The 17838-nt window shown below is 48.6% G+C and overlaps 1 protein-coding gene across 6 annotated transcripts in view; it reads right to left on the reverse strand.

Moving 5' to 3' along the window:
• Positions 1-17838, reverse strand: part of BLNK (B cell linker) — a 110855-nt gene that overhangs the window by 32471 nt on the left and 60546 nt on the right. For 4 of the 6 annotated variants that reach the window (XM_015456486.4, XM_005566072.5, XM_065520152.2 and 1 more), the window contains exons 4-6: positions 7934-7974; positions 5081-5237; positions 1527-1690 (exon numbers count right to left, since the gene is read on the reverse strand). In XM_015456486.4, coding sequence (XP_015311972.1) covers positions 1527-1690; positions 5081-5237; positions 7934-7974 — 362 coding nt within the window. The remainder of the gene's footprint in view (positions 1-1526; positions 1691-5080; positions 5238-7933; positions 7975-17838) is intronic. The other 2 variants (XM_074002310.1, XM_065520158.2) reach the window with 1 other exon arrangement.

The raw sequence follows: 17838 nt of genomic DNA on the forward strand, positions 1-17838 counted from the left end.
GGTGGAATGAAGATCATTTCACAACATGTTACGTGTAAGCCATAAGTTTTATCCTCTAGAGGCAAGTTACTTCTTAGAGAAGCTGCCGCTGGTCTCTGTCCTTATTTAAAATGCAAGGACCTCTGGGAGCCATAAAACATTAGGCTTTATCAGTTATTACAACAGTTTTGATGAGTTTATGTATTCATTTTCAAATAGCAGCAGTTCCATAGGGAAAATGACACACAAGCTCTAAGAGCTGAGAGAGGGGAGATTGAGGAGGTAAACCCAGAGTTGGATGCTGGGCCATCTGAAAAGGTGGGTCTCTGGACACCTGGTGGCAGTGGGGGTGGGGCAGCTGTGGGGAGGGAGGGAGTGAGAAGCAAGAGCTGTTAAAGGAAAGTCAGGGGTCAGTTCCTCCATAGGTTGTGTGGGGTACCTTACAGACTAGCTATCTCCATTGTACATCCTGGCCCATGTCACCCTCTGCATCTGAGAAGAGGAAAATGGAGGAGCAGAGAGAAAAGAAGGTGGAGGAAAGAAAGTAAGGTGGAGACAGTGTTACAGTGGGTATAATAGCTAGTCAGGCATGAGCAGAACAGGAGAGGGCTCCCCTGCCCCAGGAATGTCAGGAGACTATCAGGTGATTGTCAGGTGGTTGTTAATTGTCTCTCTAAAATAATAATTGGTCACAGCCAGCACCAGAGAAAGGCAGTCTCCCAATAGATAGAAAAAACCTGAAACTAGTGATGAGCAGTTTCCCGATAAGATCTCAGGAGTTGGGCAAGTGGGCTCAAGCATGCGCATTAAGAGGCAAAATGGCAGAGTTTAATTGGTATTTGACCTTCTAGAAACATTCAGCTGGTAAGGCAAGAGTGCCTCAAGGGAGTGTGCATACAACTCCGGTAAGCACACTGCACATGCTCACCTCCCAAATGCTAGCAGGCCACTGCACAAGCAGACAGCTCACACAAAGGAAGAATCGGGGAGAAGGGACACAAGACCCCAGAAGTGTGCCAGTGTATAAAACCCCAAGTCAAAGGTCAAACAGCGCACTGGATCTCTCAAGTCATCCACTTGGCCCTCTTCTAAGTGTACTTGACTTCTTTTCATTCCTGCTCTGAAACTTGCCTTGGTCTCTCCTTCTGCCTTGTGCCCAGGAGGCAAGAATTGAAGTTGCTGCAGACCCATATGGATTTGCTGTCGGTAACAACAGGACAGAGAAGCAAAGGAGAACAAAGAGAGGGGAAGAACATCTTAGGGAGGAAAGAAGAGATTCACAGGAAACCACAGCGAAGAAGGAGGGAATAATATGAGGGGCACAGACTCAGTATTGATATTTTACCATACACCTCTAGTAAACTGACATGCTTACAATAAGCCATTTTGGAGAAAACCAAGTCCCTTTGGTACAATAGTGGAGAGTGAGAGGGGACAGTCAATAGCAGGTTGTAAAGAAGGAGGACAGCCAGCGGGCAGGCTGTCCTGGTCGCTTGCCCCGCCCCCTCTCTGTGTCCTGGGAAGCCTTTGGGACAGATTTACTTTACCTCATCCTCAAGGAGGCCTTTGGGTTTGGGTGGGACTCGAGGTTTCTGCAGAGCAGTCAGGGCCGGCAGGGTGGAGGTGAGCCTTGCTTTCTCTGAAGGCCAGCTGGGCTTACTGGGAAGTGTCTTGCTGAAGGGTGGGGAATGCCTCTGGCTTGATCGATTGTCTTGAAAGGAACAAACAAAAAACATAACATAAAAGAGGCTCCGGATCATTTCCTGGGTGGAAGCCATTGAGATCTAGAAAGTATAAAACCACAGGTGTCTATGTAGCCACAAATGATCCACGGGCATTCCTTGAAAGAGTAAAGTGAAATGTTAGGCCAAAAATTTCAACTGCCTATTGACTTAAACGACAAAAACTGGAAGAATGTCCTCATTAAAAATATCCTTCCAGGGCAGTGATGGTCACCCAGAGGTTCAGGAGAGCCAACAACCCAACACTTGGCCACACAGAGGGCATGGAAGCAGCACTGGTGGGTGCGGGCTGGGGGTGAGGTGCTCCTGGCTTTTAAAAATGCCAAGGTCTAGGTTCCACCCCAGCCTGGCAATGTCTGAACTTCTCAGGAGGAGTCTGGCATTACGGGTTGGAAAAGTTCCCCAGGTTATGCTAAAGCGTATCCAGGTGGTGATTATTCATGTGGGTCAACCTCCATGCTCCTTCCCTCAGTGATTTCGCTCCATTCACAGAGAATCTGTGGGATCCCTTTGGTCCAGGACTGTCCTTCTCAGCAGGTATCAGAAAAGGAGTCAGGCTCTAAGGCCAACTGGGTCTGAGTTCTGCCCCTTGCTCAGCCACTCACTAGCTGTGCTCTTTGGGGCTGGTTATTCAACCTCTCTGGGACTCACATTCTTCACTGTTATTTTTAATTTTTTATTTTTTTTTTTAGACAAAGTCTCGCTCTGTTGCCCAGGCTAGAGTGCAGTGGCATGATCTCTGGTCACTGCAACCTCCGCCTCCCAGGTTCAAGCAATTCTCCTGCCTCAGCCTCCCGAGTAGCTGGGATTACAGGCATGCGCCACCATGCCTGGCTAATTTTTGTATTTTTAGTAGAGATGGGGCTTTACCATGTTGGCCAGGCTGGTTTTGAACTCCTTACCTCAAGTGATTCACCCACCTCAGCCTCCTGAAGTGTTAGGATTACAGGCGTGAGCCACCATGCCCGGCCAACATTCTTCATTTTTAAAATGAGGATCATAATATCGACCTTAGAGATCTTGCGGGGATTAGGAAGACGGCAGTGAAGGCAGTAGGTGCAGTGTGTCTGCCTAATAAGTAGAATTCATATCACCTGTGCCATGTGAGCAAGGCCTTAGGCGGCCTCAAGTCTACCCCAGCAATTCAATGAGCTGAGCAAAGATTCAGACTGATGTGTTTTAGGAAAATCTTAGCATAGGAATAACCTGGCGTATTCTTCATACTGGGAACAGCACAGGTGCTAGCACTGGCCTCTGGATTGCATCACTGGCTTGCTGCTTCCTCCTGTGACAGCCCCAGCTCGCCTGGTGCGGCTGTCCTTGCCTGTTAGGCCCCTGCCTCTATGCTCACCTCCTGGTGCCTGCCCCTGCCCTCGGCCCTCACTGCTTGTTGAAGGTATGTGGTTAACTTCACCTCTGCTGCCTCCTCAGAAGCCTCTTTCTGGTGGTGTGGCTGTACTCAGCCACGAGGGCATCCTTCCTTCTGTGCCTTAACTCTTGTCAGTTTTATTTGCAGCTCCTGGAGTTTACTCAGATTTCTGAGTCAAAAAATATTTAATGTAATATTTAAGCCCATCAGAAGTAGCAAAACACAGGAGACAGGCTTTGAAGAGTGTGATTTTTTATTTTTTTGGGACAGTTTCACTCTTGTTGCCCAGGCTGGAGTGCGGTGGCGCCATCTTGGCTCACCACAACCTCCGCCTCCTGGGTTCAAGCGATTCTACTGCCTCAGCCTCCCTAGTAACTGGGATTACTGGTATGCACCACCATGCCCGGCTAATTTTTTTGTGTTTTTAACAGAGATGGGGTTTCGCCATGTTGGCCAGGCTGGTTTTGAACTCCTAATGTCAGGTGATCCACCCACTTTGGTTTCCCAAAGTGCTGGGATTACAGGTGTGAGCCACCACACTCAGCCAAGAGCGTGTGCTTGAATGAAGCACTTAACCACCCTGAATTGCAGTAGCCCTTTCCTCCCCAGGGTTGTTGTGATGATTGAAAAAGGTCATTCACCAAGTATGGTGGGTGGTGCATAGAGCAGAGTTGTGAAGAGCTGGGCTTTGGAAGCTGGGAGCCCTGTCTTGCATCCCAGCTCCATCACTTAGAGAATCTTGGCCCAGTCAGTTCACTCCTCTGACCTCTTTCATGGGATTATCAAGGGGGTTAGGTAGAACCCCGGGGGAAAGCACTAAACTGTAAATTAGAAGATCTCTGGGAGTATGTGCCTCCTGCATGCAGCTAAATGCTCAGTGCTTAGCATAGTTCTGGTGCATGGCAGGTGCTCAACAGATCAACTGTGGCAACCCAGTAAGCCCAGCTGGTCTTCACTTTACTTTCATTCAGTGAAGCAAGGAGCAGTGCCTGGTACACTGTAAGGAAGGGGTTAATGGCAGTGGGATGTTAAATGTAGAGCCAGTCCACACAAATGCTGGCATCGCCATGACCATCATGGACATACTTGCTCTCTGAACCTTTGGGGAACTTAGTCATCTGCCAAGACTGGAACAAAGATGGGCGTTAAAATACATACTTGGGGCCAGGTGCAGTGGCTCACGCCTGTAATCCCAGCACTTTGGGAGGCTGAGGCAGTTGGATCACTTGAGGTCAGGAGTTCGAGACCAGCCTGGCCAACGTGAGGAAATCCTGTCTCTACTAAAAATACAAAAGTTAGCCGGGTGTTGTGGTGGGTGCCTGTGGTCCCAGCTACTCAGGAGGCTGAGGCAGGAGGTTGAACCCAGGAGGCAGAGGTTGCAGTGAGACGAGTTCGTGCCACTGCACTCCAACCTAGGTGACAGAGTGAGACTCTGTCTCAAAAAAAAAAAAATACTCGGCCAGACCCAAGCTGTGTCCGTTTAACCCATGAGGCTCATTCCAGGTTTGGGGCTCCTGAGCACCTGTACCCGCTGGTAAAACCCCACAGTCTGGACTACACATGGGAGGAAGGTGAGGCAGACACTGGGATCCTCAAAGCTCATTGTTCTGTACAGACTTCTTAAGAGAAATCCCAGAACCTTTAGCACACGAAGCCCTAAAAGTGGGGACTCATCTCAGGGTTGCTTTCCCTGGGAGTGTTGGGCAGGAGTGGAACCATCGGGGTATGCTGGGTTTGTTTATTTATTTATTTATGCCTGCTTTCAAAGTTCCAGACCTAGGAAAGATGTCCCTTCCCCTGGAATGGGAAAACCCTACAGCTTGGGATCCTTTACGTGGGAGCCCAGATCCCCTGCTTGGAGGTGGTGGGAGTGGGAGGCAGGCAGAGGCCCTCAGGCAGCAGCCGGGTTTGTCCCCACCTTGCAATCTTGGCCATCCCACCTCCCCATGGGCCTGGAAGGCAGAGTGCCCAGGTCTGTGGGGGACCTCACCTACGTACTCGCCCCTGGCGAAGGGCAGGGCTGGGTGAACCGGCCTGGTCTCCTGCTCTACCGGAGGCGGCTCGTAGCTGTCATCAGCATTCTCCTCGGCGGGCATCACGTACATCTCTGAGTCGGAGTGCTCGTCTGGATTTTCATAGTCGCTGTCCTGCAAGCAGACACTGTGCTCAGCGTCCCCGTCTGTGCTGCCTGGCCATCAGGACCATTCCTGCCTTGGGAGGCCGGAGCAGTGACAGGAGACAAGGCTTGGAGAGATTGACTTCACAAGGATAGGCAGTTAGTAAGAGGCAAAGCTGGGGTTTGAAGCAGGCCTTTCTGCCTCCAAAGTTTATCCTCCCCACCACTGCACTGTCCTGGGGGGACACAGGAACTACTTAACGCTAACAGGAGCTGACACTCTGTAGATCCACAAAGAATAACAATAGGAGATAATAAAATATGTTTTTAAAAGATAGAAAAAGGACCCAGTAAAACAGAATAACCAATGGGTTTTATCTATTATGAATGCTGATCACTGAAGAGAAAGTAGTTTTAACACGAAGAGGGTGAGGAGACACACAGGACCAGCTAGATATCTTTCAGATGAGATTTTTTAAAAATTCCAAGCAGAGTTGGTAAGCTGCAGGGTCAAGGCTTCAAATGGACTCAGAGTTCACTCTCTTTATTTTTGTTTTTTTCTTTTTTTGAGATGGAGTCTCGCTCTGTTGCCCAGGCTGGAGTGCAGTGGCGCAATCTCAGCTCACTGCAACCTCTGCCTCCTGGGTTCCAGCAATTCTCCTGCCTCAGTCTCCCAAGTAGCTGGGATTACAAGCATGCACCACCATGCCTGGCTATTTTTTTTTTTTTTTTTTGAAACTGAGTTGTGCTTTGTCACCCAGGCTAGAGTGCAGTGGCACAATCTCAGTTCACTGCAACCTCCACTTCCTGGGTTCAAGCTGTTCTCCTGTCTCACTCTCGAGTAGCTGGGATTACAAATTGCGCCACCAAGCCCGGCTAATTTTTGTATTTCTATATATATATATATGGGGTATATGAGATATTTTGAAACAGGCATACAATGTGTAGTAATCACATCTGGGTAAATGGGGTATCCATCTCTCAAGCATTCATCTTTTTTGTGTGTTATAAGCATTCCAGTTATATTCTTTTAGTTATTTTTAAATGTACAATAAGTTATTGTTGACTGTAGTCACCCTGTTGTCAAACACCAGGTCTTATTCATCCTAACTATATTTTTGCACCCATTAACCGTCCCCATTTCCCTCCCCAACCTGCTACCCCTTCGACCACCCTTCTCAGCCTCCGGTAAACGTCATTCTACTGTCCGTCTTTATGAGTTCAAGTGTTTTAATTTTTAGCTCCTACAAATGAATGAGAACTTATAACAGGATTTTTTTTTAATCAAGAAAGCTTGGAGGCTTTATTAACGAGCCCGGATTTCATTCTGCATGCAGGGGGGATCCATCTACTGACATCAAAAGAGCTGTGAGTGAATGCTTACTCAGTCCTTAGTATGGCTGGTATCTTCATTTTGGTGGTTTGATTTTGGGGAAAGTCATGTCCTCCTCTCCAGGCTGATTTTATTTTGTGCTTTCTAAGTCCCCATTGTGTGCTCTTTTTCAACCAGCCAGCTTGCTCAGTTTTCTTCTCTTACCTCTGAATGTGGACCAACCAATTTCTTTGCTTTACATGTGGCCCTGTGTGTGTGCAGCCAGCAGGGGGCGCAGCGGCAGTGCGTCTCAGGGAGCTGCGGCGGCTGGGCCCCAGGAGGAGCTCCATGACCAAGAGATGGGCAGAAAAGTCAACCCTCCCTTACCCTCACTTTTCTTTTCTTTTTCTGCAGTTGGAGGAGGACGAACTCCTGTCTCCTGAGACTCTGTATAAACTCCAGATAGTGTGCACAGCTGGGCACAGGACTGGAGGTCTGAGTCCTGGGTTCTCATTCCACTGAACTGGGTGAGTGTCATTCTCCTGGCCTCAGTTTTCTTATCTGTGAAATGGGTATGTGGTTGTACGGAAGGCTTCTTGGGACCCTTCCAGATCTAAAACTCACAGGTTAGAGCAAGCTAACATTCTGGATGAATTTGATATAAGTGAGGAATAATTATTGTGAAGAAAAGTTTTTAGAATGTCTTGTCCCTATAACACTCAGCCCAAGAGAGAAGCGAGTACAGGGGCTTGCAGATTTCAGAGCTACCTCAAAGAGGTAATTCCAATACAACATCCCCAGTGTCATCATGACTAGGTCCCTCTCTCTCTCTCTCTGTGGGCTCCCGAGCTCTGCTAATGTTCTCTTGATCACAGCAAGCACCTTGGTGGCAAAGAGCCTGGTCCTGAGATCTGAGGGCCTGGGTTTGAATTGTGGAACTGCAAGTGACTGAAACTTTCTCTGTCTTGGTCCTGGAGGCTCCCTCATGTGCCAGACACTTATTCTTTAGTTGCTGGTTCGTTTAGGGCTCCTGGCCGGGGGTCAGGCAGTGATGGGGCACTGGGGAGTTAAGGGCAAAGGCATTTGCCAACTGATATGGAAACATTTAAACATTTTTACACCTGTTTTGGCTGTGCTAGTGAGTACTCTGAACACCAGCACTGAAGGTGGGCATAAGCCTCAAAGGGCTGTGGTGAGGTTTAAATGGGGTTATGTGTGGAAAACTCTTAGCCAGGCACACAGTGAGTGCCAGTCAAGTCAGCTGGTATGCAGTATGCCTCGCCTGTAGGTGACCTTCCCAAGTCTGCCCTCTTGGGACGTGCGGCTGACCACCAGCATGTAATTCAGAAATAAGACCTTCAAAAGGCCTCCCATGGGACCCTGATGCCCTCCTGGTTCCAGGAGCAAATACTTACAAAGTCATCGGACCACTGCTCCTCTTCGTCAGCGGGGCTCTCTGCAACAGCAGGGGAGAAGCAGAAGGCACAAGCGTGAGCCTCAGCTGGCCAGCCCCAGCCCATCCACACATACTTTGCACCTGCCTTCCCTTCCCTTTGGGCTTTCTGGTGCCATATACTTGACCTTGGGTTCGTTACTACAATCATATGTTCACTTACTTTTGACTTTTTAAAAAATGTTAATTCTCCAAGCATAGAGAGACGTCCCACTGGGCAGAGCAGTGTGCATCTGATCCATGTGCGGGCTTTATTAAGGGACATTTCTGGGTCCCCCAGTAGAGACTTACAATTTATACTACATGGCTTCTAAGGACTTCAGAGGATGGCGTCGTAGGAAGAGCACTGGACAGGGAATCAGACAGACCTAAGTTCTTATCCAGGTTCTGTTTCAAATGTGTTGGAGTGTGGGCAAGACCTCTAACATCTCTGAGCCTGTTTCCAGATCCATACAATGAGGGGAGCATTTCTATGATCCTCTCTGGCTCTAACTTTGACTTTTCTTGTTAAAAAAAAAAAATTAGGCCGGGCACGGTGGTTCAAGCCTGTAATCCCAGCACTTTGGGAGGCCGAGACGGGTGGATCACGAAGTCAGGAGATCGAGACCATCCTGGCGAACACAGTGAAACCCCGTCTCTACTAAAACTACAAAAAACTAGCCGGGCGAGGTGGCGGGCGCCTGTAGTCTCAGCTACTCGGGAGGCTGAGGCAGGAGAATGGCGTAAACCCGGGAGGCGGAGCTTGCAGTGAGCTGAGATCCGGCCACTGCACTCCAGCCTGGGCGACAGAGCGAGACTCCGTCTCAAAAAAAAAAAAAATTATCCAATGCTTTACTATGTGCCAGGCAATGTTATCAGAGCTCTGTCCTCTTTTAACCCTCTCAAAGACCCTGTGAGGGGCTGGGCATTGGACTTATGCCTGTAATCCCAGCACTGTAGTCCCAGCACTTTGAGAGGCCAAGGCAGGGGGGTCGCTTAAGCCCAGGAGTTCAAGACCAGTCTGGGCAACGTGGCAAGGCCCCATCTCTACAAAAAAATAAAATGATTAGCTGGGTGTGGTGGTCCACATCTGTAGTTCCAGCTACTTGGCAGACAGACGGGAGGATTGCTTGAGCCCAGGGGGTCGAGGCTGCAGTGAACTGTGATTGTGCCATTGCACTCTAGCTGGGGTGACAGAGTAAGACCCTGTCTCAAAAGAAAAAAAAAAATCACCTAAACTTTGTGAGGAAAATGAGGCCTAGAGCAGATAAGTCACGTACCCAAGGTCAGATAGTATAATAAATGGCAGAATCAGGAGTTGAACCCCACAGGTTGCCTTCCACGGGCATGCGCTGAGCCCCTACATAGTGCTACCTCGCTCCAGGGGCAGGAGGTGCCGTCCTGGGCTCTGCACGGGCATATAGAAATGGATATGACAGGTTGTGGTCCTTAAGTAGTTTATCAACTTGTAGAATAAAATAAGTCTGAATTTTGACAGCCCAGGCGAATATTTGACCCCTTTCCCTCCAAAACACATTTAGAGTATGAGAAACTTAGCATCTAGCCTATCACATAAACTGACCTTCGAGGTTAAACGGGATTCACTCTGCTGTGTAGGAATGAACTAGACACAGGCCATGTGGCAGAGTGGCTCCATGACAGCACCACAGAGGGTCCCAGCTCCCTCCTGCCCCTCTGAGCAGCCACTGCCACAGAGGACCCAGGGGATGCTCCTAAATTCCCCAGAACCTCAACAGAACCTTTTCTAGTTTTATTTTTATGTTTTTGCTATTTCTACCCCTGCCACAGCAGACTACCAGCCTCCAGAGAGTCAAACATTTGGGTACTCCAGAGGCACCAGCAAAGGAATTGCAGAGGGGAAATGGGGTCAGGAAGGAGACTGTGGGATCGGAGTGGCCACATTTTAAGCAATAGCAGCAGCAGCAGCACCCTCTTTTGGGAAAAACATGATAGAAGGAGCCTTACTCTACAAGCCAAACATGGGTCACGCTTTGACGTGAACAGAAAAGAATTCTTAACACATTATTCTTTGGGTTGACTAATGCCGAATTAGAGTGTACTGCAATCATTGGGGTTGGGCAAGAAACTCTAGAAGACTGGGTGAATAAATCCTCTTCCCAATATGATTACCTGGCACAATGGGGGAGTATGTTTCTTTTTACTTCTTTTTTTTTTTTTTTTGAGATAGTCTCACTCTGTGGCCCAGGTGGGAGTGCAGTGGCACGATCATGGCTCACTGCAGCTTCAATCTCCTTGGTGCAAGCAATCCTGCTTCCTCAGCCTCCTGAGTAGCTGGCACGTGCCACCATGCCCAGCTAACTTCTGTATTTTTTGTAGAGATGGCGTTTTGCCATGTTGCCCAGGCTAGTCTTGAACTTGTGGGTTCATATGATTCGCCCGCCTCTGCCTCCAAAAGTGCTGGGATGACAGGCGTAGGCCACCGCATCTGGTCAATATGTTTCTAACACCTTAAGTCTGGGGTCACTGAAGATCGACACTTAAGATGGCAAGAGTTTTTGTAACAACCATTTACATAGAAACCTTCATAAAATGCCTCTATGAAACCCACTTCCCTGCCTGGATAACTGCATTTGCTCCACCCTTTCTCAGTGAGTGGGGGTCTACTTTATGATCAGTCCCTGGTGAAAGTAGCTGCATTAGCCATCTAACTAGTGTCCCTGTCTCCATTGTCTTTATTCTCCAATCCATCCATCCTACTGTTTGTAGTTGTTTTATTAAAATAAAGGTTGGATTACACTGTTCCTTTCCTTAAGAGTCATCAGTGACTCCCTATGGAATCAAGTCCAGGTTCTGCGTCAACACATTTCGATGCCTCCGCCTTCTGTCCCACCACCGACTTCTTGCGGCAGGCTCCCACGCTCACTGACAGTAACACCAGACAGCCTCCTCCTCCCGTCGTGCACTTTGCTGATTCTCTGCTCTGCTCGTGCCATTCCTCCAGCCCACCTTCCTTCTTCCATGGAAATCCCTGTCACTTCTCCTCCACAAAGTCTACCCCAGTCTCTTGTCGTAATCAATTGCTTCTTTTTCTGGGCCCTCTGGGAAGCTGGTGGCACCGTGATGTCACACATATTTCGTTCTGTCCTGTGCTGTGATTAAGTTGTTCATGTCTCGCTGTACTGGAAAGTAAGGCCTATCTAATTTAACTTTGCATCTGGGCAGAATTTTGCATTTGTAATTAGTGTATTAATAAAAGTGTGAACTAATACATGACTTAAATAAAGGAGCATTAGGACAGCAACAATCGATTCCATTTACTGAACACTTCCTATGTGCTGGGTGCCAGGCTAAGTGTTCTAAAAGTATATTCTTACAACAGCACTATGTGGTAGGTGTTATTTTTATCTTTATTTTACAGTGGGGAGACTTGGTTTTGAAAGAGGTTGTAAAACCTGCCTGAGGCTACATGGCTGGTGAGTCTGGGAGCTGGGTTGGAAGCCAGGCTGTGTTGGCTCCTGCAGCTGAAATCTCATGTGAGCCACCTAGCCCTCTGCTGAGCCCTTAGATAAAACCTTGGCGAAACGAGAATGACCCAATCCAGACATCTCGGCACATGGAGACAGAAAAGAGAGAAAAGCATCATATGGTATGGGATGGAGGTTGTTTGTTGGTGCCACATCGATCCTTAGAGAGACCTATCTACTTCCGGTCCCAAGTGCAACTCACAGCATCATATTCATAAAGTTACAGCCTTGCAGGCAATTGCTAAGACTAAAAAGCATGGGAGTGCAGGGTATTAGGTCCAAAACAGTAGTCAGTTTTCCAGTGTCTCTGGGAGCTTCCCAAAGAAAGGTGGCGGTTTTAGAGCCAGGCTTTCTAGGTTCAAATCCTGGCTCTGCCCTTTACAAGCTGCTTGGTCTTGGACCAATAATTTAACATTGTTTAAAGCTTCATTTCCTCACCTGTAAAGCAAGGATAAGAACAGTGCCTGCATCCTATTTTTGTGAGAATCAAATAACAGAATACATGTGAAGCTCTTAGCAAAGCCTGGCACACAGTAATGCTTTAGTAATGTTACCGTCATCTTGAGCATTGCAAAGAATGCCTCAATTAACACTCAAAACACCACTGATTCTTTTTTTTTTTTTTTTTTTTTGAGACGGAGTCTCGCGCTGTCGCCCAGGCTGGAGTGCAGTGGCCGGATTTCGGCTCACTGCAAGCTCCGCCTCCCGGGTTCACGCCATTCTCCTGCCTCAGCCTCCTGAGTAGCTGGGACTACAGGTGCCCGCCACCGCACCCGGCTAATTTTTTGTATTTTTAGTAGAGACGGGGTTTCACCGTGGTCTCGATCTCCTGACCTTGTGATCCGCCCGCCTCGGCCTCCCAAAGTGCTGGGATTACAGGCGTGAGCCACCACGCCCGGCCCAAAACACCACTGATTCTAATTCACTCCCATGTCAATCACACACTATGGCTACCACAAAGAAATGGATCCAAGAAAGCCTCTACTGTAGTGAGTAAAATTTGAAGGAGGAGAAGTTCGAGCTTCATATGGGCCAGGTGGTTTGATTTTGTGTGTGTGATTCCATGGCCTCTGCCAGGAAGCTGAGATCCTGGGAGGGCCCTCTTGTCAGCGAAAGCCCTTCCTCTGGTGTGGTTTACCTGGTTTGGGGCTTATGCTCTATTTACCATGTCATAATCTCATGCCACACAATGACTCCTCCCTTTGCCTGACCCAGGTTTTAAGATTCATGTGGCCCTCCCTGGCCTGTAGGTACAGCACCAGGCACGAGGAGATGTGAGAATAGTCACAGCAGCCCCCATTTGGGCTTAGGTTCTGCGGTCCGACTGCCTAAATTAGAATCCTTATTCTGCCATTTTCTAGGAGTGAGATCTTAGCTGAATTGCTTCACCTCTGGGCCTCAGCTTCCCCTTTGCTAAAATGGACATTATTAATTGTGCTTAGAAGAGTATCTGACATAGAGTAAAGGGCTCAATGAATATTAGCTATTTCAATGAGCTTACAGTCTCTGCAATTCTCAGAACAATCTAAAGGATTGGTATTCTTATCCCCAGGTCAGAAATTGGAGGCTCACTCAAGTTACAAAACTGTTCCAAGTTCACACAGTGCTTAGGGAGCGAAGCCAGGATTCCAACCCAGGCCTAAAGGACCTCAAAGTCCAGGGTCTTCTCACCAAGCCATGCTGCGTAATACAAATAAAGATTTAAGGACCAGAAGAATGACCACATGAGACTGAGGACAACTCAGGGCCATGTAGTTTTCTGAGAAATGTCCCCACACCTGGAATCATTGCCAGGAGCGGGGAAAGTTCAGAGAAAGGTGTGCCCAGTGACAGCCAAAAACTTGCATGAGGCCATGTGCCTGAGGTGGGGCCAAATGGGGCCTTGAAGGATGAGCAGGATTTGGAGGAGAGAGTAAGGATAAAGGAGTATGTCCTCCTCCATCATCTGAGAGAGGGGCTTATGTGTCAGCCCCAGAAGCAGGGCTTAGAGGCAGATATGTGCAGAATGACTGCGCTGGGCTGGAGAGGGACAGGAGATTCTGCTGAGTGCTCACACAAACCTGATGTGCTGCCAGCCAATGGGGGCTCCAGCCATAGTGGACACTGCAGGCTCCAGTGACAAGCTGAGATGGGGAGCTGATGAGGATGGCATTCTGGAACTCAGGCATAGAGAGATGAAAGCTGATCCAGACCAGGGGGTCTTGGGAATGGGAGGGGATGACTGGAAGGACAGTATAGAACTCCGTGGTGGTGGCTGGGGCAAAGGGAGTGTGAATCCAGCCTCTCAGTTCTGAGTCAATGGGAGCACCAGAGCCCCTGGGGCAGATGCTGGAGGCTTCACAGCATGTCTGACATTCTGCCTTAGCTGCAGCCCTGATCCTGCTCTGGAGGCTACCTGGCCACCAGACCCTGCCCATTGCTTCCCTGACAGAGCAGGTGGTGGCACGCAGGGAGCCAGCGGGAAGACCGCAGCGGGACACAGAAGGAAGGAAAGAGGGAGGGTGGGCCGGTTGTGGTGGTGGGTACAGACACCAAAAAGGAACAGAAAGCAGAACTACAGAGGCTGCAGCGGAGGCGGTGGGTGGCCAGCCCCACCAGTGCTGCCCTAAGAGGAGAAAGGGACATGATTTAATGTGAGGAACTGAGGACAAGACCCAGATTCAGACTGGCTGGGAGAGGTGTTCTGAGTCTAAATACTTAACATCTTAGGCTTGTCATGGTGAGCTCACACCTGTAATCCCATCACTTTGGGAGGCCAGGGCAGGAGGATCATTTGAGCCCAGGAATTTGAGAACACCCTGGACAACATAGTGAGACACTGTCTCTACAAAAAATATTTTAGAAAATTAGCCAGGCATGGTGGCACATGCCTGTGGTCCCAGCTACTCAGGAGGCTGAGGCAGGAGGATCACTTGAGCCCAGGAGGTTGAGGCTGCAGTGAGCCATGACTGTACCCCTGCAACCCAGCCTGGGTGACAGGGTGAGGCTCCATCTCAAAAAAAGAAAAAAGAAATACTTATCATTATAGAAACTCCCTTCGTCTGTATGTCTATTCATTCCTTCACAGGACCATTAACAGAGGGGTAGGGGTACAGCAATGGGGGCTATAGTCCTGGCTCAGCCATCATCTCACTACATGACCTCAGGAGTCACTTTGCCTCTGTGGTCTCCAGTTATTCCTAAAATGAGAAGCTTGAATTGGGCAATCTTTCAGGACTTTCTAAGCTTTAAAATACCTTTGAGCCCAAGTGTCATTCCTCTATTCTTAGTTCCTGTGGCAGGACTGATGTTGGATATAACTCTCCCATGTCAGTGTAAGACCAGTACCTCCAGGGGAATGTGAACAGGGAGACAGAAAACCAGGTAAATGCTGGCTCCACTGGGAGCACCAGGGCCATGACAAAAGCAATGTTAAATCTCACTTCTTTAGTGGACAAAGGATCGTTATGCATGCCCCATACTTCTGTGTGGACATTTACCCAAGAATCCCTGTCCAAGCGCCTTCTTTGCTCTGGATTTTAATTTTTTCCATGTAAGTGAGTTTGCTGCCCCTCCACCCCATATTTGCTCTGATCTCCTCCCTGCATGATAGCAGAGCCAGAGGAAGAGTCACAGGTGGACCTCCCAGGGATGCCACCCCATCAGAGCCCAAGAGTGGCAATCAGAGCCCAAGAGTGCAAGAAAGGGGCTCTGTTCAGTTCTGACTCCTCAAGGCCTTGTGGGATAACCAATGAGGCATCTGCAGTGATCCCAGCAGACTCTCAGGCACCACGACTGGTCTCCCTCTGACCTCCATCCCCAGCCAGACCTCAGACTTCAAAGATACAGAAGGCTGTTCAACTGTGAAAGCGCAGGAACTGGGAAGCAAGTTCTTGTGTTAATGTCAGGAACTCTAGTGCCTTCAGAATAAGAAAAAGTATCCCCCAAATACGTAAACACTTGAGCATGGGTCAAAGCAAGGAGCGGCAAAATGGGAGTCGGGGATGGGTTTTCCTCTTAGTGGCTGCAGTCACCTTGGACAGGATACTTAATGTCCCTGAGACACGTTTTCCTCATCTGCAAAACAGAGATCGTAATTTCTATATAACGGTGCTAATAAGAAGATTAAATGAGGTATGTCTGTGAAGAGCTTAGCTTAATGCCCAGAACAGAGTCAATACTCAACAGATTTTCAATCTTCCTTCCCCACAGCAATGCCAGCTGCCTGGAGCAATGCACTCTGCCCAGTGGGCCAGCAGTTCCTTAAGGGCGATGTTTCTTCCTCAGGGAAAGACTGAATTGGGATTGCTGGGTCTGAACTGAAGGCAGCAGGCTCCACACCGGCGTGACCTGAATCCCTGGAGGAGACCCAGGTCTCCATTCTTTGTGTAATTCAAGCTTTGTCCTTCTGTACTCTAACTAGGGAAGGGGCTATGGTGACTCTTCTACTGACCTCCTGCAGGGACAGTTGCTGGTCCTTTCTATCCTCTGCTCTCTGAAGGTCAGCATCACCAAGATCAACACACTCTTGGCTTAGACGGTTTGGGGGAGCCATTTGTTTCCAGAACCGGAAAGAGGACATAAATCCAGCGTGTGGGGGGAAAATGGCTGGAGCATTTCAGGAGCCTGTGGTGGATCAAGTGCTCCAAAGGGCACATGATTAGCCTCCCAGGCTCAGGAGGTCTGGTAGGCTCTGGCCTCCACACACTAGGGTTTCCAAGGTCCTGAAGATTCCCCAGGTTCAGGAGGAGCTCTCAGGGCTGATTTCTGAGGCCCTGGTCATGCAGCTGTGCAGAAACCTCAAGGCTCAGGGGAAGCAGCTGGAAATGCTCCTGGGACATGAGTTGGGGTTGGGGAGAGAACGGCAAGGGAGGATGCTAACTGCAGGTGGTGATGGTGGTTTTGGACCATTTCCGGGGATTGAGTGTAAGAGCAGGGGAAACTGCGCAAGGCCCCAGTCATCTGGCAAAGCAATAAGATGCATTTCTGAGACCCTGGAAATCAATGGATTTGCAGGGGTCAGGGGCTGAGGGAGTAAAATCTACTTGTCTTTCAGTTCAGGAAAGGCAATAGGGACAGAGATGGTGGTTTATAGCAGGGTTTCTTAAGTGTGATTTACATTCAAATCCCCTGGAGATTTTGCTAAAATGTAAATTCTGATGCAGTAGTTCTAGGTTGGAGCCAAGAATCTGCATTTCTAACAAGGTCCACATGAGGTTGATGCTGTCAGGCTGGGAATCAAACTTTGTGTTGCAAAGGCTTAGAAGACCGTGTTGGGCCACCCTTCTGCATTCCAGGAGAGATTAAATGTTCTGACATCAAGACTATTTGGAAGGGTTCCAGGAAAGGGAGCAGGTGTCTGAGGACAAAAAAGAGAACACTTCAGAGCATCAGGGAGATTGGAAGATGTGAATTCCTAAAGCCAGGGAATGTTAGGAGAGGCTCACTTCATCACTGGGCCCTGAGCCCCAGAGATCTGTGTTTCTGCAGGAGTGCAGAACAATTAGTATTACAGGGGACCTGACAGATCTTCTAGTTCAGGCCTGCATAATATAGATAAGGAAAGGAACATGAGTTGCCCAAGGTTACACAGCCAGTTAGTGGCTAGACACTGAAAGACCTTGTGTGGGGGCTCAGTGGTTTGCAGTTCCTCTTGTTGGCGATGTAGATCCATGAAAAGATTTAAAGAGAATTTTATTTCAGAACAATTTTCTGGTGGAAGTTGAGAGGACCACATGCAATCAGGAATTAAGCAGATTACTTAGAGCCTTCTACCCTAGGACAAGCAAGAGATGATGAAGGCCTTAGCTGTAGCAATGGGAATAGAGAGGGAAAAAATATTTAAGAGGCATTTAAGAGCAAATCAATGAGATTTGGAGATGAATTTTTGTAGAGAGTGAGGGAAAAGGAGGCATCAAGGTTGAGCCCAAGGTGTGTGGGTTAGGCAAAAGGATGAATAATAGATGGATTCCACCTCCCTTTTCCCCAAGCAGAAATAGAGGGAAAGGAGAGGGCCTGGGTGAGTAGATGAGCAGGCAGACAGGTGAGTGTGAGGGGACAATCAGGAGAGATGTCCACCCTGAAATCAGATATGTCAGTCCACTTAGGTTTCCAACAATTGACTCGGAACTCCTGGCATCTGTGTCCAGCATCTCTGATGCTATTGGTTCATCTAAAAGTGGCAAATATTCCGCACATTTGTCCCCGAATCCTCGAATTAAATGTCACCTTCTCAGACAGACCTTCCCAGACCACCTAAGCTCTTCTCCTACCCCAGACTGATTCCCCATCATTGCACCCTTCCATTTTCCCTCACATCAGGTACCAGGTTTGCTAATTTATATTTACCTGTTTGCTTTCTTGTTTCTTATCTGACTCCCCACTAGTCATTCAGTACTGTAAG

Source organism: Macaca fascicularis, chromosome 9 (assembly GCF_037993035.2).
Source record: "Macaca fascicularis isolate 582-1 chromosome 9, T2T-MFA8v1.1".
NCBI lineage: Eukaryota > Metazoa > Chordata > Mammalia > Primates > Cercopithecidae > Macaca > Macaca fascicularis.